The sequence below is a fragment of the Scyliorhinus canicula genome, chromosome 7 (assembly GCF_902713615.1).
Source record: "Scyliorhinus canicula chromosome 7, sScyCan1.1, whole genome shotgun sequence".
NCBI classification, from domain to species: domain Eukaryota; kingdom Metazoa; phylum Chordata; class Chondrichthyes; order Carcharhiniformes; family Scyliorhinidae; genus Scyliorhinus; species Scyliorhinus canicula.
This window is the reverse complement of record NC_052152.1, coordinates 19,021,632-19,048,754: the sequence shown is the minus strand read 5'-3', so window position 1 is coordinate 19,048,754 and position 27,123 is coordinate 19,021,632. Positions and strand designations below refer to the sequence as shown.

The 27,123-nt window shown below is 47.7% G+C and overlaps 1 protein-coding gene across 2 annotated transcripts in view; it reads left to right on the top strand.

The window, feature by feature from the left end:
- Positions 1-27,123, top strand: part of LOC119968764 (interferon-induced GTP-binding protein Mx3-like) — a 70,116-nt gene that overhangs the window by 31,821 nt on the left and 11,172 nt on the right. For both annotated transcript variants that reach the window (XM_038801465.1, XM_038801464.1), the window contains 6 exons: positions 2,982-3,120; positions 5,507-5,705; positions 7,342-7,420; positions 8,486-8,608; positions 14,126-14,270; positions 20,290-20,448. In XM_038801465.1, coding sequence (XP_038657393.1) covers positions 2,982-3,120; positions 5,507-5,705; positions 7,342-7,420; positions 8,486-8,608; positions 14,126-14,270; positions 20,290-20,448 — 844 coding nt within the window. The remainder of the gene's footprint in view (positions 1-2,981; positions 3,121-5,506; positions 5,706-7,341; positions 7,421-8,485; positions 8,609-14,125; positions 14,271-20,289; positions 20,449-27,123) is intronic.

Below are 27,123 nucleotides of genomic sequence, written 5' to 3'. Positions count from 1 at the left end.
AGAAGGTGACCAAACAGGTGGATCAGGGTAAAGCTGTTGATGTGGTGTATATGGATTTCAGTAAGGCGTTTGATAAGGTTCCCCACGGTAGGCTATTGCAGAAAATAAGGAAGTATGGAATTGAAGGTGATTTAGCGGTTTGGATCAGTAATTGGCTAGCTGAAAGAAGACAGAGGGTGGTGGTTGATGGCAAATGTTCATCCTGGAGTTCAGTTACTAGTGGTGTACCGCAAGGATCTGTTTTGGGGCCACTGCTGTTTGTCATTTTTATAAATAACCTGGAAGAGGGTGTAGAAGGATGGGTTAGTAAATTTGCAGTTGACACGAAGGTCAGTGGAGTTGTGGATAGTGCTGAAGGATGTTATAGGATACAGAGGGACATAGATAAGCTGCAGAGCTGGGCTGAGAGGTGGCAGATGGAGTTTAATGCGGAAAAATGTGAGATGGTTCACTTTGGAAGGAGTAACAGGAATGCAGAGTACTGGGCTAATGGCAAGATTCTTGGTAGTGTAGATGAACAGAGAGATCTCGGCATCCAGGTACATAAATCCCTGAAAGTTGCCACCCAGGTTAATAGGGCTGTTAAGAAGGCATATGGTGTGCTAGCCTTTATCAGTAGGGGGATTGAGTTTCGGAACCACAAGGGCATGCTGCAGCTGTACATAACTCTGGTGCGGCCGCACCTGGAGTACTGCGTGCAGTTCTGGTCACCACATTATAGGAAGGATGTGGAAGCTTTGGAAAGGGTTCAGAGGAGATTTACTAGGATGTTGCCTGGTATGGAGGGAAGGTCTTACGAGGAAAGGCTCAGGGAATTGAGGTTGTTTTCGTTAGAGAGGAGAAGGCTGAGAGGTGACTTAATAGAGACATATAGGATAGTCAGAGGGTTAGATAGGGTGGACAGTGAGAGTCTTTTTCCTCGGATGGTGATGACCAACATGAGGGGACATAGCTTTAAATTGAGGGGTGGTAGATATAGGACAGATGTCAGAGGCAGTTTCTTTACTCAGAGAGTAGTAGGGGTGTGGAACGCCCTGCCTGCAACAGTAGTAGACTCGCCAACTTTAAGGGCATTTAAGTGGTCACTGGATAGACATATGGATGAAAATGGAATAGTGTAGGTCAGATAGGCTTCAGATGGTTTCACAGGTCGGCGCAACATCGAGGGCCGAAGGTCCCGTACTGCGCTGTAATGTTCTATGTTAACCACTCGCAGCGTAAAAAGGTTTTTTCTCTTATGCCAACTACTACCTCTTTTAATAGTTCTCGATCCTTTCACGATTGGGAACAGTTTCTCTCCATCCGCCCTGTCCAACTCCGTCATGACTTTGAATATCTCGCCAAAATTCCCTCTTTTCCCGAAGGAAAATGGTCCCAACTTCTTCAATCTATCTATGGAACTGAGGTTCCTCACCGCTGGATCCATTCTCATGAATCTTTTCTGCACTCTCTCTAATGCCTTCATAGGATGAGGTGCCCTGAACCAGACGCAATATTCTAGTTGAGGCCAAACCAGTTTTTTTTATATACGAGTTTAAAATAACTCACTTGCATTTTTACTTTAGGCCCTGTCATGGGAGTGTCCCTTTAAGAAATGTTTTTGTCTTATCACATGGCTTCAGTGATGTCATTGTGTGGGCGGAGCTGGGCTGTGGATCTGAGTTTTATTTTCGCTTTGAGTTTTTGGACTGGTGTGAACTGCACAGGTTGAAAGAAGTCTCTCTCTTATCTTCATTTTAAAAGCTGCTTCCAAACTGCTTGGTAACTTAAAAGTGATAATTGCTTTCTGGGAGGAATTCAAACCTGTTGTTTGAAAAGGGGAAGAGAGTATCAATAACAAGTCTTATACCAGTAAGAGTGCCGTGTGCTGGGCCACACCTTGGAAAATGGGTTTCTGGTTCAACTTGAATTTTGTTATTGAATTGGAACAGTTAAGGGGGAATTCATTAAGGGTTAAACCTAGATTACTGTAGCTGTGTGGGGTCTTTATGTTTGTAGTTGATAACAATTCCTACTGTGTGTGTGCATACAAATGTTAGCTAAATTCGTACAATAAAGCTTTTTTTAATCGAAAGCACCTATGAACTCTGTTGAATAACACCTGAAAGGCAAGCTCAACTTAGCCAAAATCAATAAAAAGTTACAGGTCAGGTATGAAAAAAATAAAATGAAAAGCGCTTATTGTCACAAGTAGGCTTCAAATGAAGTGACTGAAAAGCCCATAGTCCCCCATTCCGGTGCCTGTTCGGGGAGGCTGGTACGAGAATTGAACCGTGCTGCTGGCCTGCCTTGGTCTGCTTTAAAAGCCAGCTATTTAGCCCTGTGCTAAGCCAGCCCTTGGTGGACTGCATAATACATTTTGGAATTGTTAAACTCTGGCCCATAACAGCCCCTATTAATGAAGCCCAAGATACCGCGTGTTTCATTGACTGCATACCCAACCTGTCCTGCCTCGTTCAATGCATATGCATTGATACACCAAAGTCTGTCTGCTCCTCCATCCCCTTTAGAGCAGTGTCCTCTATTTTATCATCGGAAGAATTATCCATTTTTTCAACTAAGATTTCCCTGCATGCTCACCAGGGCCGCCCCCCCCCCCCCCCCCACCCCCCAAGAAAAGGGCTCATGAGGGACTAACCCCACAGACAAGGGGAACACTATCCCCCAACCCCCACAGGCATGTGTATAAATCTCCCCCCTCTTCTCACACACAGGACCTCCGCTGCAAACCCCCCTGGTCCTCCCAAACAGGATTCCTTTTGACCTACCCCCTCGTGCAAATTTTTTAATTACACCAACATTTATCAATCTCGTCAAGTCCGTTCAGCTGTTACTTCAAAATGCAAAAATAAATCTTACTGCCTGTAAAAGGAAAATGGCACAAGCTTTGTTGTTCGATGAACATGGAATGGATTGTCAATGGTTTCACCAAACGTGTTTTTTAGTTCTGCAATCATGTGATCTGGTGTGTTTCTTTTCAGATTAAGATCCTCATCAAGTCATTCATTAAGAGACAAGAAACAATTAACCTTGTGGTTGTGCCATGCAACGTTGACATAGCAACCACCGAAGCTCTGAAAATGGCCCAGGAAGTGGACCCTACCGGAGAGAGAACTCTGGGTAATTGCAGATCAGCTAAGGAAAGGGAACTACGAGGCCTTTAATTGGCCCCTGCGACAGAGACAAATCTTTCTGTTGTAGTGTTGGTAAAGTGAAGACACCAAAAGATTGTGAACAGAGTTCATTGTCTGGCCAACGCATCCTGTGCAATGTCTGATCATCTCCCCTCCTAGTTCCCATCTGATATTTATCTAGCTCCTTTCTGGAGAAGTTGGACAATGGGGGCTGTGGCGGAGCAACTGCAGATTCTACCAGCATGAGTGATAAGATGGGCCAAATGGCTTCTTAACCCATAGTCTTGTTGCACGGCCACACTAACAGATATTGATTTGTGCCTGTTCTGGAATTCTAGATATTACTGTCTGGTAATGGGTATTTGTCTTGGGCGGTTGGAAGAGTTTTACAGAAAGATAACGCATTCCAAATGATTCATTGAGGCAGCATGTTTCCACATCAATTGCATGTAGCAAGTGAGAAGAATATATCTTGAACCTGTGGCTCTCCGATTGTTTTATGAAGATACCTCAAAGAGCAATAGCTGACTAAAGGTGGCAAGCATGAGGCTGATTGTCACAGGTCAAACACCTTGACCCTGACGGTTCGCTCTGTGAATGGACTCCCACAAAGGTTTCGGCAGGGGACATGCTCTGGCATATCTTAATCGGGATCATTCACATTATTTAGATCTACATTTTAGTTTGATGTAAGTTTTTGCTTTCTATGCACTAAGCACTGAAAGGTGGGGCAAAAAGTTAAACACTTACTGCCTCAGGTCCTCAAGCTGACACAAACCATTGTAAGTGTTGGAGACTAAAAGGCAGCACCACTTTCCTCTCTGCACCGAAATCCCCCCTCACCAAATTCCCACTCTCACCAAATTCCCACTCTCACCAAACTCCCACTCAGCGAATTCCCACTCTCAGCTAGTTCCCACTCTCAGCTAGTTCCCACTCTCAGCAAGTTCCCACTCTCAGAGAATTCCCACTCAGCAAATTCCCAATCAGCTAGTACCCACTCTCAGCGAATTCCCACTCTCAGCGAATTCCCACTCTTAGCGAATTCCCACTCAGCGAATTCCCACTTTCAGCGAATTCCCACTCAGCGAATTCCCACTCAGCGAATTTGCACTCTCAGTGAATTCCCTCTCTCAGCGAATTCCCACTCTCAGCGAATTCCCACTCAGCGAATTCCCACTTAGCGAATTTGCACTCAGCGAATTCCCACTCAGCGAATTCCCACTCTCAGCTAGTTCTCACTCTCAGCGAATTCCCACTCTCAGCGAATTCCCACTCTCAGCTAGTTCTCACTCTCAGCGAGTTCCCACTCTCAGCAAATTCCCTCTCTCAGCGAATTCCCACTCAGCGAATTCCCACTCTCAGCGAATTCCCACTCAGCAAATTCCCACTCTCAGCGAATTCCCACTCAGTGAATTCCCACTCAGTGAATTCCCTCTCTCAGTGAATTCCCATTCAGCTGGTTCCCACTCTCAGCGAATTCCCACTCAGCGAATTCCTACTTTCAGCGAATTCCCACTCAGCGAATTTCCACTCAGCGAATTTGCACTCAGTGAATTCCCACTCTCAGCGAATTCCCACTCTCAGCGAATTCCCATTCAGCAAATTCCCACTCTCAGCGAATTCCCACTCTCAGCGAATTCCCACTCAGTGAATTCCCACTCTCAGTGAATTCCCACTCAGTGAATTCCCACTCTCAGCGAATTCCCACTCAGTCAATTCCCACTCTCAGCGAATTCCCACTCTCAGCGAATTCCCTCTCAGTGAATTCCCACATTCAGCGAATTCCCACTCAGCTAGTTCCCACTCTCATCGAATTCCCACTCAGCGAATTCCCACTTTCAGCGAATTCCCACTCAGCGAATTCCCACTCTCAGCGAATTCCCAGTCAGCGAATGCCCACTCAGTGAATTTGCACTCTCAGCGAATTCCCTCTCTCAGCGAATTCCCACTCAGCGAATTCCCACTCAGCTAGTTTCCACTCTCAGCGAATTCCCACTCTCAGCGAGTTCCCACTCTCAGCAAATTCCCAGTCTTAGTGAATTCCCACCCTCAGCGAATTCCCTCTCTCAGCGAATTCCCACTCAGCGAATTCCCACTCAGCTAGTTTCCACTCTCAGCGAATTCCCACTCTCAGTGAGTTCCCACTCTCAGCAAATTCCCAGTCTTAGTGAATTCCCACTCCCAGCGAATTCCCACTCTCAGCTTGTTCCCACTCTCAGCTTGTTCCCACTCTCAGCGAATTCCCAGTCTCAGTGAATTCCCACTCTCAGCTAGTTCCCACTCTCAGCGAATTCAATGTAATTTTGAACTGTTTGAAAATAAATGGCACAACCTAGTCAATTTATTTTGCCGCCTTTTTAAACCTGAAGGCATTTTAACGAAACCTGACCTGGTTGATAAAGGAACAGAGACGAATGTGGTCGACATTGTACGAAACATAGTAGTGGAGCTGAGGAAAGGTTACATGATTGTCAAGTGCCGTGGGCAAAAGGACATCAATGACAAATTGACATTGGATGATGCAATCAGAAAAGAGAAGGCATTTTTTGAAGACCATGAACAGTTTAGGTAATGTGTGAAGACTTTCCAATTAATTTCCTCTCATTTTCTTTTCTAACTCTTCAACATTTTCCCCAGACTTACATATGACCCATTTCCCTGCATGATCTGTTTTTATTTAAGTATTTTAATATGTATCCAAACATCTGCACAGATTTAGCCAAAGATCGCATATTTTGTTGTTGGTGAAGTGTGCTGCAGAGGGGCTGGTTTAGCTCACCAGGCTAAATCGCTGGCTTTTAAAGCAGACCAAGCAGGCCAGCAGCACGGCTCGATTCCCGTACCAGCCTCCCCGGACAGGCACCGGAATGTGGCGACTAGTGGCTTTTCACAGTAACTTCATTGAAGCCTACTCGTGACAATAAGTGATTTTCATTTCATTAATTATATACTTTGAAGCAAGTGTGAAGAGTATTTGAAAAGTATCATCACCAATAATCGGTGGATTGACAATGAGGCACATGCAATTTAAACATTTCCATATGGCCATTAAGGCCATGCATTGAATTTGGAAGCATTCCATCTCGAGAACCTTTCATTATTCATTGCAATATTAATTTCAAAATGTTCATCAGATTATTAGTCAGACTAATGATAGAAAACGGCACTTGGTGTTTTTATTTCCAATATCAAACAAAATTTGGTGTTGAGTCGCATACGGAAAAGTCGAGATGAATTTTCCCATTCCCCTGGGGAGACAGCTTTGGAGGCAGGATGTTGGTGGCCGGGGGGCGGGGTTGGGGGGTGGGAGCATGGAAATTTTGATGAAATCTTATTGGGCTGACTCCATGACATATTCCTGCATCCGTGCACTTTTCCTGGAGCAAGGCATTCAACCTTCCTGGCAGCTGTATGTAACCAATTAGGCAACTTAATAGAGCAATCAATCCCTTTTCTGCCAATAGGTTGAGGTTTTCTTGATGGCACAGGGTCCCCCGCTGTGTCAAGTTCACAACAATGCGGGGGTAGGTCAGAGGAATGAAACATTTGAGGCCGTTTACTAATCTGTCAGCAGTAAGGTGTAATGCTCAGGTCTCCCCAAGCAGGAGGTATGCCATTTCAGCTACTGCATGAAGACTGATATCTCCACTTAAGTTCTGCCTGATACAATGTCGGCTGCTTCCCTACTCTGTGGTGATGATGCCACTCCTGCTACTGGCCCCTCAGCAACACCAACTCTGCAAAAAGAGACCAACAGCCAGCACTGAACAAACCTCCGGTGCTGGAATCCAGTGCCCAACGAAAACTGGACAGGACTCCAGTTGCCGTCAAGGCCACTTCCGAGTTCCCAACTCAGGATAAAGGATAACATTGGGATTGTGACCCGACCTGGAAAAATTCAGCTCATTTTAGGACAATATGACCAAAAGCTTGGTCAGTAGTTTTAAGGAACATTTTCAAATGGGAAGGACAGGTCAGAGGTTGGCAATGATGAAAGCGATGCGCCAGCGACCAGAATGTAAGCAATGAAAGATTTCAGAGGGTTATCAGAAATAGGGAGGGGTGAAGCCATGGAGGAATTTGAAAACAACGATACCTGTTATAATATTTTCATAAATTCTGTTTCCTCGATTAAGCGTTTTGTTGTATGCTCACAAAGCATCAATCCCAACACACTGGCATTTTTTTTGAATTTACTATTTAGGCAGCTTCTGGATGAGGGGAAGGCTAGCATCCCGTGTTTAGCTAGCAGACTAACAACGGAACTTGTCAATCACATCAACGTAAGTTATATTTTGTTATACGATCTATATTCTCTGTGATATCTGGATTGTCATGTTTCCTCTTTCTTACCCAGGGTTCAGAGGGGGGGGACTCTTACAAGTTAGTATTCCCAGAGAGGGTTTTGTTTGATTCAAGCATATTTAGGAGATTCCATGGGGTTTTCCACATAATTATATCATACTGGGAGTTCTGACCTCCAGGACCTCCACGAGATCCCAGAATGCAGCACATGAGGGAAAACCTTCTGCTCGAGCATTCATTTTCAAAATCTATTTCCTGGGCTATGAACATTAGCTGAATACCAGGCGACACAATTTAATTGTGAAAACGTTTAGTAGTGAAACAGGACTTTTTCATTGAAAGACAAGCTGAGGAATAAGTTACGAGGAAAGGCCATCAAATGAGACACTATAAATGGAAGCAAATTGTCAGCTGAGGCTTTGTGGTAGCACTATTTCTGTTGAGTTTTATAGATCAGATCAGCCATGATCTAATTGAATGGCGGAGCAGACTGGATGGACAAAGTGGCTGACGTCTGCTCTACGTCTCATGGTTTTACAAGTTCAAAGGTTGTGGCTCCAAGGCCCACTTCAGACATTTGAGCGCAAAAAATCTCTGATGCAGTTCTGAGGAAGTGATCGCTGTTGAAGGCGCCATCTGCTCAGTTATTACTGAGGTTCTGTCTGCCCATTTAGATAAGCATTAAAGATTCCGTGGTTGTATTCCGGAGATGAGCTGGAGTCTTCTGCCCGTACAGACTATCCCAACAGATTATCATGTGGCCCGTTGTGGGGCCTTGTCCTACGCAGTGATCCTGCCGCATCCCCACAATTGTAACAGTCGCTAGACTTCAAAAATACTTCACCGGCTTTCTAGATACTTTGAGGTTTTCCTCAGGTCGCACTGGGCAAATCTTTCCTTCGTATTTCTTCGGTTACAAGGGATTGGGGAATCTGGAAAGGAAAGTGGGTCCATGGGGTAAGGTCTCATCAAAATGGCCAGGTCTACACGCTTAATCAACTTGCCCTGTTACTAAAAATGATCTCCTGATTTGTCTTTGCAAGAGGTCACTGCCGCAGTTAAGGAAGGATGTTGAAATGAAGCTGAGCAACACAATGCAACATCTGAAAAGCTACAGCAGCGGAGTCCCCATCGCTTACGATGAGAAGGTGATGTTTATGATCGAGGTAAGGCCATTTCAACAACTGAATTTAAATTCTATTTTACGTAACATTATCGCCCGTCCTCAGTGGAGAAGTGAAGTTGAATTCACTGGAGTAGAGAGTCGTGCAGTGTGTTAAATGGGTTCCTGCGGTTGGTGTTACAATCGAAGGGCAATTTTGTTCACAATAAGTGTTCACTCGCCAAGCTCCAGTTCATTTCACTCCCGGGCCTGATTTGAAACAGGGCAATGAATTGATCAAAAACAAGTGGATTCCTCAGATTGAGACCAGGGTTTGACTTGCCAGCCTGCAATTGCTCCCACCTTCCTCCCACTCCCACTTCAACCACAATCAGTCGATTGGATACGGACATCACTGTCGAGAGTGTGCACAGCAGAACCTCCAACCTGAAAAGCAACTGCTGGAGGGGAATGAAAGAGTGTTTCTCTCTCGACCTTAACTTGCCTTGACTTTCCAATTTGAGCTATTTTTTTGAATGATTGGGCGAGCACCATTAGTTATCAATGCCGGCGTTAAATCCAGGTCTGAGAACCAGTTCCTTACACAGGAGCAGCCAATACAATGAAATTACAGGCAGGCAGATGAAATTGACAGGCAGGAAGAGACCAAGTTGCCCCTCAGCTCCGTCCCATGTACCTGTTCACTGGAACATCAAGATAGAGTTTGTTTCAAAACAGGAGAAAGCTTTAAAAGTTTATAAGCTTGAAGAAAAAGGCCCCCCCCCAAAGTCGTAAGAGTGTGGGAAAATGAAAGATAGAATAAACCCACACCTCGCAATTCAGAGGGAAATGTAAGAAAAAAGATAACAGCCATGGACATAAAATTACAACAGACCCCAGAGAGCGGCTAACCCTGCCAAGGGCAACAAGAGACCTCAGAGAGAGGCTAACCCTGCCAAGGGCAACAAGAGACCCCAGAGAGAGGCTAACCCTGCCAAGGGCAACATGAGACCCCAGAGAGAGGCTAACCCTGCCAAGGGCAACAAGAGACCCCAGAGAGAGGCTAACCCTGCTAAGGGAAACAAGAGACCCCAGAGAGAGGCTAACCCTGCCAAGGGCAACAAGAGACCCCAGAGAGAGGCTAACCCTGCCAAGGGCAACAAGAGACCCCAGAGAGAGGCTAACCCTGCCAAGGGCAACAAGAGACCCCAGAGAGAGGCTAACCCTGCCAAGGGCAACAAGAGACCCCAGAGAGTGGCTAACCCTGCCAAGGGCAACAAGAGACCCCAGAGAGAGGCTAACCCTGCCAAGGGCAACAAGAGACCCCAGAGAGAGGCTAACCCTGCCAAGGGCAACAAGAGACCCCAGAGAGAGGCTAACCCTGCCAAGGGCAACAAGAGACCCCAGAGAGAGGCTAACCCTGCCAAGGGCAACAAGAGACCCCAGGGAGAGGCTAACCCTGCCAAGGGCAACAAGAGACCCCAGAGAGAGGCTAACCCTGCCAAGGGCAACAAGAGACCCCAGAGAGAGGCTACCCTGCCAAGGGCAACAAGAGACCCCAGAGAGTGGCTAACCCTGCCAAGGGCAACAAGAGACCCAGAGAGAGGCTAACCCTGCCAAGGGCAACAAGAGACCCCAGAGAGAGGCTAACCCTGCCAAGGCAACAAGAGACCCCAGAGAGAGGCTAACCCTGCCAAGGGCAACAAGAGACCCCAGAGAGAGGCTAACCCTGCCAAGGGCAACAAGAGACCCCAGGGAGAGGCTAACCCTGCCAAGGGCAACAAGAGACCATAGCGCAGCAGAAGTCACTCGAGGTGACTCTACTTAATTACAGGAAACCTCAAGATGAAGGCAGCAAACTTCGCAAAGTAAAGGGAAACCTGTTGAACGACCTTTCCTGTTGGAAGAATCTCAACGGACAAAAGCTATCCTTCCAGAAAATGATGAAGAGAAGGAAAATGAATTTAACATCACTCTGAGCAAACTGACAAAGCGGTTGGCAGAGAAAGTTCGGTATTCCAGGAGGAAGGCGGTGGGTTACCAGGATCGGATGGAGAGCTGAAGGAACAGCTGAATGGCAAAGAGGAGGCACTGAAAGGAAAAACCCTAAATTTTCCAAACTGGGAGTGGATAACAAAGCACAATGACACAACTGAAACAAGTCAACTCTTCACAGGGCCAGACCTGGCAAACAGCCAAACCAAAATGAAGGAAAAGGACAAAGTTCTGTTGCAGAGAGAAAGAAAAGACAGAAATAAGATCGGAAACTGTAAATCAGACACTGAAGCGCAAGGAAGTAGAAAGAAAAAGCACTGGGGGCGCGATTCTCCGCTGCCCACGATGGGCCGGAGAATAGCGGGAGGGCGTCCCCGACATTTTTCACGCCCTCCCGCTATTCTCCCCCCCCCCCCCCCCCCCCCACGGCCGCCCCACGACACGAATCGCTGATCGCCGTTTTTTACGGCGAACAGCGATTCTCCCCAGGCCGATGGGCCAAGTTCCCAGGCCTTTACGGCCGTTTTTATGGCAGCAAATGCACCTGTTTGCTGCCATCGTAAAAACGGCCGCAACATGCCCATTCTGGGCATCCAGGGCCCCGATTGGCATGGCAGTACCACGGCCGTGCCAATCGGTGCCCACCGATCGCGGGCAGTGCGTCCGTAACGGACGCACTCTTTCTCCCTCCGCCGCCCCGCAGGATCAGTCCGCGTGGCGGCCGAGGGAGATGACAGCCCCGCGCATGCGCGGGTCGGAGTCGTCCAATCCGCGCATGCGCGGCTGACGTCATCGTGCGCGTCAGCCGGCGTGACGCTTGGCACGCGGACGTAGCGACGGTCACTAAGGCCGCGATGCCGTGCTTCACGGGGCCCCGCTGCTAGCCCCGCCGGGGGGGAGAATCGGGTCCCGGGAGGGGGCGTGGAGGCGGCCGTGAAACACGGCCAGTTTCACGGCAGCCTTTACGACTCGCCGCATTTGCGGAGAATCGCGCCCCGTGTGCGCCTGATGTGCTGAGAATCATTGAGCTGAATGAAAAGATTCGTAAGCTTGCAAAACAATTTGAGAATGAAACAGCAAACAAGTGTTTGGCTGAGATCGTGAGGCAAGTGGAAGTAAACGTTCCATTTGTGAACATATGCGTCCAGTAAGAATATTGGACACCAAAAAAAAATGAAAATCCAATTCCACTCTAAGAATGAATGGACTGCACATTCCTTCAGAAGGAATGGGACAAACCCCACAGATTCTGCAAACAGACAAAAAAGTTGTTAAAAGAGAGAAATACCAGAAACACAGAGTACGGCTGTCACCCCTCCAAATCAACCAGTCTTTAGTTGGCAGCAGTCTTGCTTCTGGGTCAGAAGGTTGTGGGTTCAAGGCCCTTTCCAAGACTTCAGCACAAGAGGCTGGTACTTCAGTGGAGTACTGAGGTGAGATGTTGCACTTTTGGGGGGGCGACACGGTGGCACAGTGGTTAGCACTGCTGCCTCACAGCGCCAGGGTCCCGGGTTCGATTCCGACCTCGGGTGATAGCCTGTGTGCAGTTTGCTCTTTCCCCCCCATGTCGGGGTGGGTTTCCTCCGGGTGCTCCTGTCTCCTCCCACAGTCCAAAGATTTGCAGGATAATTCAATTGGCCATGCTCAATTGCCCCACAGGTTAGGTGGGGCTACAGGGATAGGGCGGGGATTGGATCTGTGTAGGGTGATCTTTCAAATGGTCTGTGCAGGCTAGATGGGCTGAATGGTCTCCTTCTGCACTGCAGGGATTCTATAATTCTGTGATTCAAATGTGACAGACCGAGATGTGGAAGAACTGTCAAGCCTCAAGCCCTTCTGAATTCATAGTCAGAGGCTTGAGATGGGTGAGCAGGGATAGCAAGTAACAATTGTACTGTAACATTCTGTAGACGGCAGGAAGGCTTTCTTTAGAGAAGAAAGGGCGATGTTGTGTTATATGCCTGCATGAATTCTAACGCAAAGGTGCTCAGCAAAGCAAGGGTTAAAATGGGGCAGGAGAATAGCATTGACTATGGTATAGATTCATAGAATTTACAGTGCAGAAGAAGGCCATTCGGACCATCGAGTCTGCACCGGCTCCTGGAACGAGCACCCTACCCAAGGTTAACACCTCCACCCTATCCCCATAACCCAGTAACCCCACCCAACACTAATGGCAATTTTGGACACTAAGGGCAATTTATCATGTCCAATCCACCTAACTTGCACATCTTTGTACTGTGGGAGGAAATCAGAGCTCCCGGAGGAAACCACGTACACACGGGGAGGATGTGCAGACTCCGCACAGACAGTGACCCAAGCCGGAATCGAACCTGGGACCCCGGAGCTGTGAAGTGATTGTGCTATCCACAATGCTACCGTGCTGCCCTGATGTATAGAGTCACATGGTAAGGCACTCTGGGGACACAACAGTCTAGAGAGCATACTCTGACGTCAACGTGCAGGGAAGCAACAGCTCTATGCATGACCAACCCTAGGAAATGCAAATAGTTAAAGACTACCCATAAAGGGTTCATGTTTAAACATATAAGTCTCAAAACGTCTTCGGCAAGACACCCTTATTACAACAGCTAGCATGATGGAAGCATAGGCTTTTAGAAATTGCTAAATAAAGAAAGGCCTGGATGCATCTCAATTGCCTGAGTCCATTCTGGCAGTCAAACAGAACAATAACAATGCAGTTGTCATTTAATTGTAGTAATCAATTAATTTGCAGCAGATCCAGACATGACCTGAGAAAAACCTCAGGATTGGCGAGCTTTAGGATTCCTATGAAGTGAGATGTAAGACTGGATACGATAGTGGAATTTTGCCAGCGAGGGAGGGGATATTTTAAAGAAAGTTTTCTTGGTAGTTTGAGTGGGCAGCTGGAGTTGATTATACTCGAGACTGGAATCTCCAAAAATGGGGCTATGTCTGCACGCTGGTGTAAAAACGCTGGCGCTTCACGCCAGACTTTCCTTCAAAAAATGAAGACCTATTCACCTACTTGCAAAGGGCTGGCCGGGCCCCAGAGTGCTTCTCGCAGCAATGGGCCCCTGTACATACGGTTCCAAGTCCACGCATGCGCACGGTGGCGGCCTCCAGCGGGTGCGCCAAACGTGATGGCGGACTCAGCAAAAAAGGTCCCAACGATCTGCCCCGCTCCGCTCCATCTAACCCGCCCGATCACCGCCCCGGCCACCTGTAAGGCCACCCCCCCCCCCCGGTACTTGATCTTCCTGCCCCCCACCAGGGCAGCCGTGGACTGAGTCTGCAGCCGCCGCGCGAGGGTCCTGACCGGCCAGACGTGGTGAGACCACGCCATCAGGAATTCAGCCAGTCGGGACCGCAGCCTCGCTGGGAGGGCCTCTGGCAATTGCCCCTCAGCCGCGCCACGTAAATTGCGCGCGAGCGATTCTCCGGGGACTGGAGAAGCGCGAGAGTGTAAAGGTGGATTCTCCGCCCCCGCACCAAACCACGGTCTGTGGTCGGAACAAAGCTTTATGGGATAATGGTTATTCCCTGCATGACGTTTTCCTCTGTTTTCACAATGATAATTTTCAAATATTTCAATTGATTGCAGAAAATTAATAAGTTCTGCAATCATACAAGAAGCTTGACCACTGGGGAAGAGCCTCAGAATATCTTAAGTGGGAAGAGGTACATCACCAAAGTACGAAAAGAGTTTACAGATTGGAATTCATTTCTGGACAAGAATATATCAAACTGTGAGTATGAATCATTTGAGCTACCTTTTTAAATTAGACTGCTGGCTGGGGAATGATTGATAGTATGTGTCATAATCTGCACCGCACTGGATTTACAGGGTGGGAGCAATTATATTTCTCATGACCCTTGTGGAATACGGTCTTCTCCGCTAAAGGTGCGACGGGAGCTTAATGGCCATTATATATAAGGTCAACCAGTTCGGTACTGACCTGCTCAGACCCGGTTGGGTACTACCAGGAGCAGTGTAACAAAACCTTGTAAATAAACCTTTGTTTCTGTTGATATAACTTGGCGTGGACTCCCCGGGTGGGATACCCACTTTTGGGGACTAAGCCCCCACGCCGGTGGAAAAACAGGCGCCAACCACTCCGGCATCAACAATCCCCGAAAGTGCGGAATTCTCTGCATTTTCGGGGGCTAGGTGGACGGCAGAGGGTTTGGGCCGCTCTAGCCAGCGGCAAAGTGTCGGCGTGAGTTTGCGCATGAGCCGAAGGGCCGGCGTGGTCTTGCGCATGCGTAGAACGGCCGGCGCGATTCCGCGCATTCGCAGACCGGCTGGCGTATTTACGCGTCGTCCCCCCCCCCCCGAGGACCGCTCCTGCATACTCACCTGCCAGGTCCCGTCATGCGTGAGGAGAGTAATTCACGCCAGCAGGACTGGCCAAAAATGGACGGCCACTCGGCCCATCGGAGCCCGGAGAATCACCGGGGGGGGGGGGGGGGGGGGGAGCCGTTGTCAACGGAGAATACGGCAGCCGGCGGAGGGGCGGGATTCGTGCCTCCCCCCCAGGGATTCTCCGACCCGATGGGGGTCGGACAATCCCGGCCCCCTTGTCTTCATGAAAGTCTGGCAGTATGATCTAGCTTTCTGACTGAGGGTGTGCCTTGAGGAGGAGTTGAAGGTAGTGGCCAGCCCTCTCTACCCCTTGCGGTCATCCTGAGGGATACAAATTTATATGTAAATCTGTGTCATGCTAAGTTCTTTATTATGCTCATGTGCTCACGCACTTGCTAATCTAAACCAAGAAGAGAAAGGAGACAGAAAATGTCGCAAAGACATTCTTGGCCCAAACTGTCCCAAATCCACAGATAAAATGCCAGAAAGCCTCCAGCCAAATTGAGACATTTTAATCCCGCTCTGCAATTTTGCCCCCTCTCTTCCTATTTTTAAAATGTGGCATTCTCCCACTGCCATTGCCTAGCAACTAAGGTTACCAACATTCCAGCATTCTCCTGGATTCTCCAGCATTGGAAGGTTAATTCCCTAGACACTGATGTGAACAATCCAGGAGCAAGATCGAAGGAGCATTGAAAGGATTCGCACCTGAAAATGGGAGCAGAAAGCTTTTAGCCTCAGGCACTAAACTAGCACGGAGTCAGTGGGAAGGCCAAGAATTCACACAACAACAAAATAATAATGATATAATCTTTATTAGTGTCACAAGTAGGCTTGCATTAACACTGCAATGAAGTTACTGTGAAAATACCCTCGTCGCCCCATTCCAAATCCTGTTCGGGTACACTGAGGGAGAATTCAGAATGTCCAGTTCACCTAACAAGCACTTGTGGGAGGAAACCGGAGCACCCGGAGGAAACCCACGCAGACACAGGGAGACTCCGCACAGACAGTGACCCAAGCTGGGAATCGTGGAGCTGTGCAGCAACAGTGGTAACCACTGCGGCAGAAGAATGGATTTTGTGAGTTAGTCAAGCAATTGATTCCATCCCACTTATAACATACAATTAAGAACACTGCACAATGGCATTCCTCAATACATAACATTGAAAACTATTTTCTTACAGTTAGCAATTTATCAGTCAATCAAGTCACAACATTTCAGTCTGATGGTACAAATCAGTATAGCTCGGTGATAATGCCTTCCCCATGTCTGGGTTAGGAGGTTGTTAGATTCAGTAATACTGTCGAAGGTGCTGTCTGTTGGGTCAGGTGTTAAATCAATAGCCTATCTGTGGTGAATTATACTGTATTGTAATTCACACTGTATTGCATTGCATTATATTATGTCCTTGTGGGCTCTGTTTATGAGCCGTTGCGCGGCTCTGCCCATAGGGGGAGATGAGGAGCTTGTACAGGGCTCCACCCTTGGCTCTGCCCTTGGCTCCGCCCATGGCCCCTCCCACTACCAGAAGTATAAAGTGCTGCAGCCGTAAGCCTGCTCTCAGTTCCTCTGGTCGCAGGCAGGCTCAGTTGTAAGACTACTAAAACCACAGTTTACTTCCAATCGTGACTCTAGTGAATTGATGGTCACATCACTATCGAGTTCAGGTGGATGGAAAAGATCCCATGTTGTTCTGTGATTAAGAGCAGCAGAACCGTACCAATATCCTGGCCAATATTTGTCCCTTATCCCGACTTCCGGTGGCGAGATGTAAGGGAAGACAGCACGAGGTGGTTCCTGCTGGAGAACTACAGCGGAATTCTCCGTCGGCGGGATCCTCCTATCACTCGGCAGCACACCCACGCCCGCGGGTCTCCAGACAGCGTAGGGTGGCCAAAATGGGGAACTGCATTGGCCGGCTGCGGGAACAGAATAAGGACCCTCTCCCTCTCCATTAACTCCCCCATAAATATCCCACCCTTCCCCTATCTCGTCTTCAGACATAAACTTTTCAAGCAACGATAGGGGTGGTAACCTTGGAAACATGGCCAGCTCCGTCCTCTCCATGAACAAATCCCTGAACCTCTCTATCCCCTCCCACTCCCACGCCCTGAACAGTGAGTCCAATCCTGCTGGGATAAATCTATGATTATCATAAATTGGCGTCCACAGCGACATGCCCTCAATCCCAAAATGTCACTTGTTCTCATAGAATCCCTGCAGAGCAGAATGAGGCCATTCAGCCCATCGAGTCGGCACCGACATTACCAAAGCCCAATCCCCCATCCTATTCCTTCCACCCCACCCGAAGGGGCAATTTATCATGGCCAATCCACCTAACCTGCACATCTTTGGACTGTGGGAGGAAACCAGAGCACCCGGAGGAAACCCACACAGACACGGGGAGAACGTGCAGACTCCGCAGTGACCCAAGGTCAGAACCGAACCCCGGATCCCTGGCGCTGTGAGGCAGTGTGCCAGCGTGCCACCCTAATTCCAGACCCTGAATGATGCAACCACCACTGGGCTCGTGGAGTATTTGGCCGGCGAGACGGAAGAGGCACCAACGCCAGTGCCCTCAAACGCAAAACCTCCTCCATCCGCCCCCACACTGACACCTCCCCCACAACCCATTTCCAGTAGTAATACAACAAATTCAGCAAAGCCAAAACTCCCCTCTGCCCGTCCCTCTCCAAAAACGCCTTCCTAACCCAAAGCACCTTGCCTTCCCATATAAAATCCAAAATCAAACTATTTATCCTCACAAAAAAGACTTTGGGAGAAAAATTGAGAGACTGAAAAACAAGCAGAAGTTTCGGTAAGACCATCATCTTCACGGCTTGGCGGCACAGTAGCATAGTGGTTAGCACTGTTGCTCCAGTTTCCCCACACAGTCCAAAGATGTGCAGGTCAGATGGATAGGCCATGCTAAATTGCCCTTAGTGTCCAAAAAAAAATGGTTAGGTAGGGTTACTAGGTTACAGGTAGAGGTGTGGGCTTAAGTAGGGTGCTCTTTCCAAGGGCCGGTGCAGACTCAATGGGCTGAATGGCCTCCTTCTGCACAGTAATTTCTATGATTTTGATGATTTCTATGATTTCACAGTCTGGCCCCTCCCTGCCAACAAAAGAGGGAGAACATCCCCTCTCCTAAATTAGCCAAATTCAGTTTATTCAACTGAGTCTTACTATGCGCCACCCTTATTCCCAGATATCAAAAGCTCGGCTTGATCAGCCGAAATGGCAACTTCTCCAAACTCCTCCCCTGCACCCAAGCATGAATCAGGAACACCTCGCTCTTTCCCACATTGAGCTTATACCCTGGAAATGCCCCAATCTCAGTCAATACCCCCACAATCCTATCCAGACTCTCCACCAGGTCTGTAACATACAGCAGCAAGTTATCTGTGTACAGGGACACACGGTGCTCCATCCCGCTCTCTCTATACCCCTCCACCCATTGCAGCCCTAAGCACCATTGCCAATGGTTCAATCACCAATGCAAAAAGCAACAGGGACAGCGGACAATCCTGCCTCGTTTCCCGGTGCAAACAGAAATCCCGGAACATGTATTGTTCGTACGTACACTGGCCGTGGGAGCCATGTACAACATCCTGATCCAACCCACCAACCCTGGCCCAAAGTCAAACTGCTCAACATTCCTAACAAGTAATCCCACGCAATCCGGTCGAACACCTTCTCCGCGTCCACAGATATGATCACCTCCCTTCCCTCGCCCTTCAGGGGCATCATCACCACATTTAGTAACCTCCTAATATTAGACAATAACTGTCACCCCTTCATGAACCTCTTTGTCCCCTCCTATCACTGCCTGCACACACTCTATGCGCGTTGCCAGCACCTTAGCCAATAACTTTGCAGCCACATTTGAAAGCAAAATTGGACACTATGACCCACATTCCTCTGAATCATTGGGTGCGATTCCCCGCACCCCACGCGGCGTGGGAGAATCGCAGGAGGGTCCCCCGACAAAATTCAAGCCCCCCTCGCGCCACCCGCGATCGGAAGAATCGGCGCTCGCCGTTGTTCACGGCGAACGGCGATTCTCCGACCCAGATGGGCCGAGCGGCCTGCCGTTCGCGGCCGTTTCACGATGGCGGCAAACGCACCTGGTCGCTGCCGTCGTGAAACAGGAGTGAGAAGCCCGTTTGGGGCTTGTAGGTGGCCTAGAAAGGAAAGAGCACCACGACTGTGCTCGGGAGGGGACAGGCCCGCGATCGGTGCCCACCGATCGTCGGGCCGGCGTCCAAATTGGACGCACTATTTCCCCTCCACCGCCCCGCAATATCAAGCCGCCACGTCTTGCAGGGCGACTGAGGGGAAAGACGGCCACCGCGCATGCGCGGGTTCGAGCCGTCAGTGTCATGACGTCAGCTGCGCATGCGTGGGTTGGAGCCGGCCAACCTGCGCATGCGCGGCTGACGTCATTAGGCGCGCCGGCCGCGTCATTCTTGGCGCGACGCCCCCGCAGCCGAGATTTACGGAGCGCCGCTCCTAGCCCCGCCGGGAGGGGAGGATAGGGGGCGAGGAGCGACCTCCGAGGCCGTTGTGAAAATCGGCCGAGTTCACGACGGCCCTCTCGATTTTTCCCGGGAGCGGAGAATTCCGCCCATTATCTTTCTTTAAGATAAGCGAAATTGATGCTTGTGTCAGCGTGGGTGGAAGCTCCCAGTTGTTAAATGAATCATTGAACATTTCCACTCAGAGAAGCCCCAACTCAGGAGCAAACCTTTTATAGAATTCCGCTGAGAATCCATACGGACCTGGGGCCTTCCCAGCCCTGGTCACTGTCTGTGTGGAGTTTGCACATTCTCCCCGTGTCTGCGTGCGTCTCACCCCCACAACCCAATGTGCAGGGGAGGTGGATTGGGCCGGCTAAATTACCCCTATTGGAAAACTTTTTTGAAACTTTCATATTTGCATGTGATGTTTTGCAATTCTTTTGTTCTTGTTTGTGTTGATTATTTTTTTTTAAACTCCCAACAAACATATATATTTTTTAATTGTCCCTTGTCCAACACCATCGAAACACTCTATTTGGTTATTTATCTCATTGCTGTTTCGGCCTCGGGTGTCTGTGTGGAGTCTGCACTTTCTCCCCGTGTCTGCGTGGGTTTTCTCTTGGTGCTCCGGTTTCCTCCCACAGTCCAAAGATGTGCAGGTTAGGTGAATTGGCTGTGCTAAATTGCCCCTTAGTGCCCAGAAATATGCAGGTTAGGTGGGGTACGGTGATAGGGTGGGGGAGTGGGCCTCAGTAGGGTGCTCTTTCGGAGGGTTGGTGCAGTCTCAATGGGCCAAATGGCCTCCTTCTGCATTGTAAGAATTCTACAATTCTATGCCTTGAAGTTTTACAGAATTTTTTCCCCATTGGTTTTATTAGTCCGCGATTTCCTGCGTGATGAAGTTCTATCTTTTGAGGAATCTTACCGTGGAAGGGAACTGCCTGGATTTGTCAACTACAAAACATTTGAATCACTTGTAAAGAATGAGATTGTCCAGTTGGAAGAACCAGCCATTCAGAAACTGGCAACCATCACAGGTACCTGACTTCCACAATTAAAATGTGCACCTCTATATTTTAAGATCACTGGGTCAACACAGTGACAAGAATATTCATAAAGGGGACCAGACAAATCTTCACTGTGATTCCTCATCAAGGAACCATCTAGAATTCAGTCATATCCATAGGAGTTAATGGTACCTAACTTTAACATAGCAAACTACGCTTACATCACCCCTTACATCAACCAGCTCACATTAGATTAGAATTTATGCTACCAACCTCATATCAGAATCCACACTGACAACTGAATGAATTAGTTGCCTTTTTTTTTGTTATTCTTTCACAGGATGGGCTTCACTGGCTAGGCCAGCATTTACTGCCCATCCCTAAGTGCTTTTGCGAAGCTGTTGGTGAACCAACTTCTTGAACTTCTCGAGTAGTCGATGTGGTGCAGGTACACTCACAGTGCTCTTAGGAAGGGGTTTCCAGGAATTTGAAAGTACCGAGAGTGAAGGATCGGTGATATATTCCAAGTCAGGATGTCCTTCTTTCCCATTGTCAATTCTCCAGACTCACTGTCAATAAGACAAATGCTCACTTTGTCAACTTGTTTCATTTTGTAAATATTCAGGAAAAAGCTTCCTATTTGTTTTTATAGTTCTGGCTGGCTTACTCTAATGTTTCTGTCCTTATTCATCCTTTAGCCAGACTTTGCCGTTCCTTATATTCTGCCGAATCTTTTGATCTTCCACCTGCGTTTGCATAATTGTGCTTTTTCTTTAAGTTTGATACTATCTTTAACCTTCCTCGTTAACCACTCGTTAAATGTTTACCACTGCATCTCTATTGGCCTAGCCTTTAACCTAATTTGCCAATTCACTTTTGCCAGCTCTGCTTTTATGACGGAATCACAGAATAATTCAGTGCAGAATAGTCTGCACTAACGCATAAAACACACCTGACCTGCATACCTAATCCCATTTGACAGCACTTGGCCCATAGCCTTGAATGTTCTGACGTGCCAAGTGCTCATCTAGGTACTTTTTAAAGGATGTGAGGCAACCCGCCTCTACCACCCTCCCAGGCAGTACATTCCAAACAGTTACCACCCTCTGGTTTTTCCTCAAATCCCCCCGAAACCTCCAGCCTCTCACCTTGAACTTGTGTCTCCTCGTGACTGACCTTTCAACTAAGGGGAACTGCTGATCCCTATCCATCCTGTACCTGGCCCTCATAATCTTGTGCACCTTCATCAGGTCGCTCCTCAGTCTTCTCTGCTCCAGCGAAAACAACCCAAGCCTATCCAACCTCTCTTCATAACTTAAATGTTCCATCCCAGGCAACATCCTGGTGAATCGCCTCTGCACCCCCTCCAGTGCAACCACATCATTTGTCTAATGTGACGATCATAATTGTACACAATTCCCGTACCAGCCTCCCCGAACATGCGCCGGAATGTGGCGACCGAGGGCTTTTCACAGAAACTTAATTTGAAGCCGACTTGTGACAAGAAGCGATTTTCATTTTTTTTCATTTCAATACTCCAGCTGTGACCTCACCAAATTTCTATACAACTCCAACATGACCTCCTTGCTTTTGTAGTCTATGCCTCGATTGATAAAGTTCCATATGCCTTTTTCACCACCCTATTAACCTTCCCTTCTGTCTTCGGAGCTCTATGGACAAACACACCAAGGGCCCTTTGTTCCTCGGACCTTCCCAGTGTCAGGCCATTCATTGAATACTTCCTTGCCACATTACTCCTTCCAAAGTGCTCGCTTCACACTTTTCAGGGTTAAATTCCAACTGCCACTTTCCTGTCCACTTGACCATCCCGCTGATATCTTCCTGTAACCCAAGACACTCAATCTCACTGTTAACCACCCGGCCAATCTTTATGTCATCTGCAAACTTAATGATTCTACCACCTACAGAGTCATATATTTGTTTATCTAAATGACAAAAAAACAGGGGACCCAGCACAGATCCACTGGACATTGGCTCCCAGTCACTAAAGCAGCCGTCTGTCATCATCCACTGTCTCCTTCAGCTAAGCCAATTCTGAATCCGCCGTATCAAGTTACCCTGTATCCCATGTGCATTTGCCTTCTTCATAAGCTTCCCATCTGGGACTTTGTCTAAGGCTTTGCTGAAATCCATGAAAACCGCATCAACTGCACTACCCTCATCTTCACACTTGGTTACATGCTCAAAAAATGTAATCAGATTTGTTTGGCATGACCTCCCTCTGACAAAGCCATGCTGATTATTCCTAATCAAACCTTGCCTCTCCAGGTGGAGATAGATTCTCTCCTTCAGAATTTTCTCCAACATCTCATAAAAAGTTGCATTATAATAGAATACCCCTTTATTCCCCCTTCAGCAGAACAATTACACACAGGGGTTAGGATTGGCACGAAATAATATACAAAAGTACCTTTTAAGCACACAATATGATTGTAGTCAACTACACACTTCGCTCTGAACCCAAATTGGTGTCTGTGAATTTCGCCTCGGAAGCCCCCCCCCCCCCCCCCCCCGGATGATTGTCATGTGATTGTTGTTACGGGCGACACAGCAGCACAGTGGTTAGCACTGCTGCCTCAGCTCCAGATTCAATTCTGACCTCGGGTGATTGTGTGGAGTTCGCACTCTCTCCCCGTGTCTGTGTTGGTTTCCTCCGGGTGCTCCGGTTTCCTCCCACAGTCCTAAGATATGCAGGTTGGGTGGATTGGCCATGCTAAATTGCCCCTTAGTGCCCAAAGATATACAGGTTAGGTGGGATTACAGTGATAGGGTGGAGGAGTGATTCTGTGATTTTGTGAGTTTCCAACTTTCACTCCCAAGAGCACACTATAAAAACCTCTCTCATAAATATGCTTTCTCTTAGCAGTTTGCATTCTGAAATCCAGACTAGGACTTCCAAAAAACACTGTTAAAAAAGCTTCTACTCCACGTTTAAACTAATGTGGCAGGGGGATGGGAACCAATGCAGGAAGTCAGAGGGTAGTGAGGAGGGGATAGAAACAAAAGTTGGTAAGGAGAAAAATGGAAGGCACAGAAACAAATTGAATTGCCTAGTATGGCAGAGGAGTGGGAACCAGGGCAGTGTAGGTCAGTGGGAGAAATAACTGAGGGAGAGCGATAGACTATGTCAAACCACTGTTAGTATGTTATATGTATTGTGGTAAACTGTTATTGTACTACATGTATTGTGGTAAACCACTGCCTGATGGCTCCGCCTCCCCTAGGGCTCGGTATAAAGGTGGCTGACCTCCGGCCCTGCCTCCGTTCGGGATCAGAGGCCAGGAAGCTTTCTGTTTAGCTTATTAAAGCCTCAGTTTCGTCCACTACTCGACTTGTGTTCGTTAATGACACATCACAGACTAAGGCCAGTAAGATTAAGAGGAAGAGCAGGCAGGAAGTGGTTGTTCAACGCAGAGGGGCTGGTGGACTAAACTGCATTAGTTTCAATGCAAGGAGTATTTCAGGTAAAACAGACGAACTTAGAGCTTGGATTAGTACGTGGAATTATGTTGTTGTTGCTATTCCAGAAACATGGTTGAAAGAGGGACTGGATTGGCAACTAAACATTCCAGGATTTAGATGCTTCAGGCAGGATAGAGGGGGATGCAAAAGGGGTAGGGGAGTTGCATTATTGGTTAAGGATAATATCACAGCTGTGCTGAGGGAGAACACCTTGGAGGGTTCAGGCAGCGAGGCAATACGGGTAAAGCTCAGGAATAGGAAGGGTGCTGTCACAATGTTGGGGGTTTACTACAGACCTCCTAACAGCCAGCGGGATTCCCGACAAATGTGAGGTAATGCATTTTGGAAGGTCTAATACAGGTAGGGAATATACAGTGAATGGTAGAGCCCTCAAGAGTATTGAAAGTCAGAGAGATCTAGGTTTACAGGTCCACAGGTCACTGAAAGGGGCAACACAGGTGGAGAAGGTAGTCAAGAAGGCATACGGCATGCTTGCCTTCATTGGCCGGGGCATTGAGTATAAAAATTGGCAAGTCATGTTGCAGCTATATAGAACCTTAGTTAGGCCACACTTGTTGGAGTATTGTGTTCAATTCTGGTCGCCACACTACCAGAAGGATGTAGAGGCTTTAGAAAGGTTGCAGAAGAGATTTGTCAGGATGTTGCCTGTTATGGAGGGCATTAGCTATGAGGAGAGGTCGAATAAACTCTGTTCTCACTGGAACGACGGAGGTTGAGGGGCGACCTGATAGAGGTCCACAAAATTATGAGGGGCGTAGATGGAGTGGATAGTCAGAGACTTTTTCCCAGGGTAGAGGGGTCAATTATTAGGGGGCATAGGTTTAAGGTGCGAGGGGCGAGTTTTAGAGGAGATGTACGAGGCAAGTTTTTTACACAGAGGGTGGTGGGTGCCTGGAACTCGCTGCCGGTGGAAGCAGGGACGATAGTGATGTTTATGGGGAATCTTGACAAATACATGAATAGGATGGGAATAGAGTGATACGGACCCTGGAAGTGTAGAAGATTTTAGTTTAGACGGGCAGCATGGTCGGCACAGGTTTGGAGGGCCGAAGGACCTGTTCCTGTGCTGCACTTTCTTGAAACAATATGTAAATAGCCCAACTCGGGAAGGGCCATATTAGACCTGGTGCTGGGGAATGAGCCTGGCCAGGTGATCGAAGTTTGAGTAGGAGATCATTTCGGGAACAGTGATCATAATTCTGTCAGTTTTAATCTGCTTCTGGATAAGGACAGGAGTGGCCCTCAGGTGAAGGTGTTAGACTGGGGGGAGGCTAATTACAACAGCATTAGGCAGGATCTGGAGAGTGTTGACTGGGCGAGGCTGAGTGAGGCTGTTTGAGGGAAAATCAACATCAGGCATGTGGGAAAGCTTAAATGGGTCATGAAATGTCGTTGGGAAACCGGGTTAAGGAAAATCGTAAGGTGTTTTATCCATATGTAAAGAGCAAGAGGGTAGCCAGAGAAAGGTTGGTTCATTCAAGGATATTGGAGGGAATCTATATATGGAACCAGAGGAAATGGACGAGATACTAAATGAATACTTTGCCTCAGTATTCACCAAAGAAAAGGACCTGGTGGATGAGGAGTATAGGGTAGAGTGTGTAGATATTCTGAGACATATTGACATTAATAAAGAGGTGTTGGGCATCTTAAAAAGTATTAAAGTAGATAAGTCCCCAGGGCCTGATGGGATCTACCTCAGAATACTGAGGAAGGCAAGGGAGGAAATTGCTGGGGCCTTGACAGTAATCTTTGTATCCCATTGACTGCAGATGAAGTTCCAGAGGACTGGAGATTAGCCAGTGTTGTTCCATTGTTTAAGCAGGGCAGCAGGGATAATCCAGGAAATTATAGGTCGGTGAGCCTTACGTCAGTGGTAGGGAAATTATTGGAAAAGATCCTTCGAGACAGGATTTATTCACATTCGGAAACAAATGGACTTATTAGTAATGGACAGCATGGTTTTGTGAAGGGGAGATAATGACTCACTAATTTTGATCGAGGTTCAAGGAAGGGACTGAGATGATAGATGAAGGAAAGGCAGTAGATGTTGTAGAAATGGATTCAATAAAGCCTTTGACAAGGTACCTCGTGGTAGACTGGTACAAAAGGTGAAGACACATGGGATCAGAGGACAGCTGGTAAGTTTGATACAGAATATTTATGACAGAGAGATCTGGACGTGCATGTCTACCGATCATTGAAAGTGGCAACACATGTGGATAAGGTGGTCAAGAAGGCATAAGGCATGCTGACCTTCATCGGTCAAGGCATTGAATATAAAAATTGGCAAGTCATGTTTCAGCTGTCCAGTTAGGCCTCATTTGGAATACTGTCCAGAAGAATGTGGATGCTTTGGAGAGGGTAAAGAAGCAGTTTACTAGGATGTTGCCTGGTATGGAGGGCATTAGCTGTGAGGAGAGGCTAGATAAACTCGGTCTGTTCTCACTGGAACGACAGAGATTGAGAGCCAACCTGATAGAGGTCTACAAGATTATGAGTGGCATGGGCAGAGTGGATAGTCAGATGCTCTTTCCTAGGGTAGGAGTGTCAAGTACTCGGGGACATAGGTTTAAAGTGCGTGGAGAAAATTTTAGAAAAGATGTGCGAGGCATATTTTTTACACAGGGGGTGGTAATTAAATGGAACATGATGCCTGGGGAGGTGGTGGAAGCAGGTATGATAGTGGCATTTAAGGGACATCTAGACAAATCTATCAATAGGGTGGGAATGAAAGGATACAGACTCCGTAAGTGCAGACAGTTTTAGTTTAGACAGGTACCATGGTCGGCGCAGGTTTGGAGGGCAGAAGTGTCTGTTCCTGTGCTGTATTGTTCTTTGTTTACCAGCGAACTCAACCTAGGATTTCAAACCAAATTTTAAAAGATTTTTTTGTCTTCACTGCTTTTACACAAACTCTGAGTCCAGTTACTGATTTCCATAGTTATTTCAACTCACGTTAGACAGACTGTTGTAAATCCTTACAAACATGAAAATCACTTCAGATATATTTCTGGCATCTCAACCTCCTTCTCAGCTCGAGTCGTGTTTACTGAACAGTGCTCTTTTCTTTAGCCTCAGACTTCTTGGAAACCTCTCTTAATTTCTCTAGTTTCCTTAACATGGTTTACTTCAGATCTCTGCCATTCCTTTCTTAACTATTAATCCATAGTATGGCTTTACTTCCAGCAAAGCTGAGAT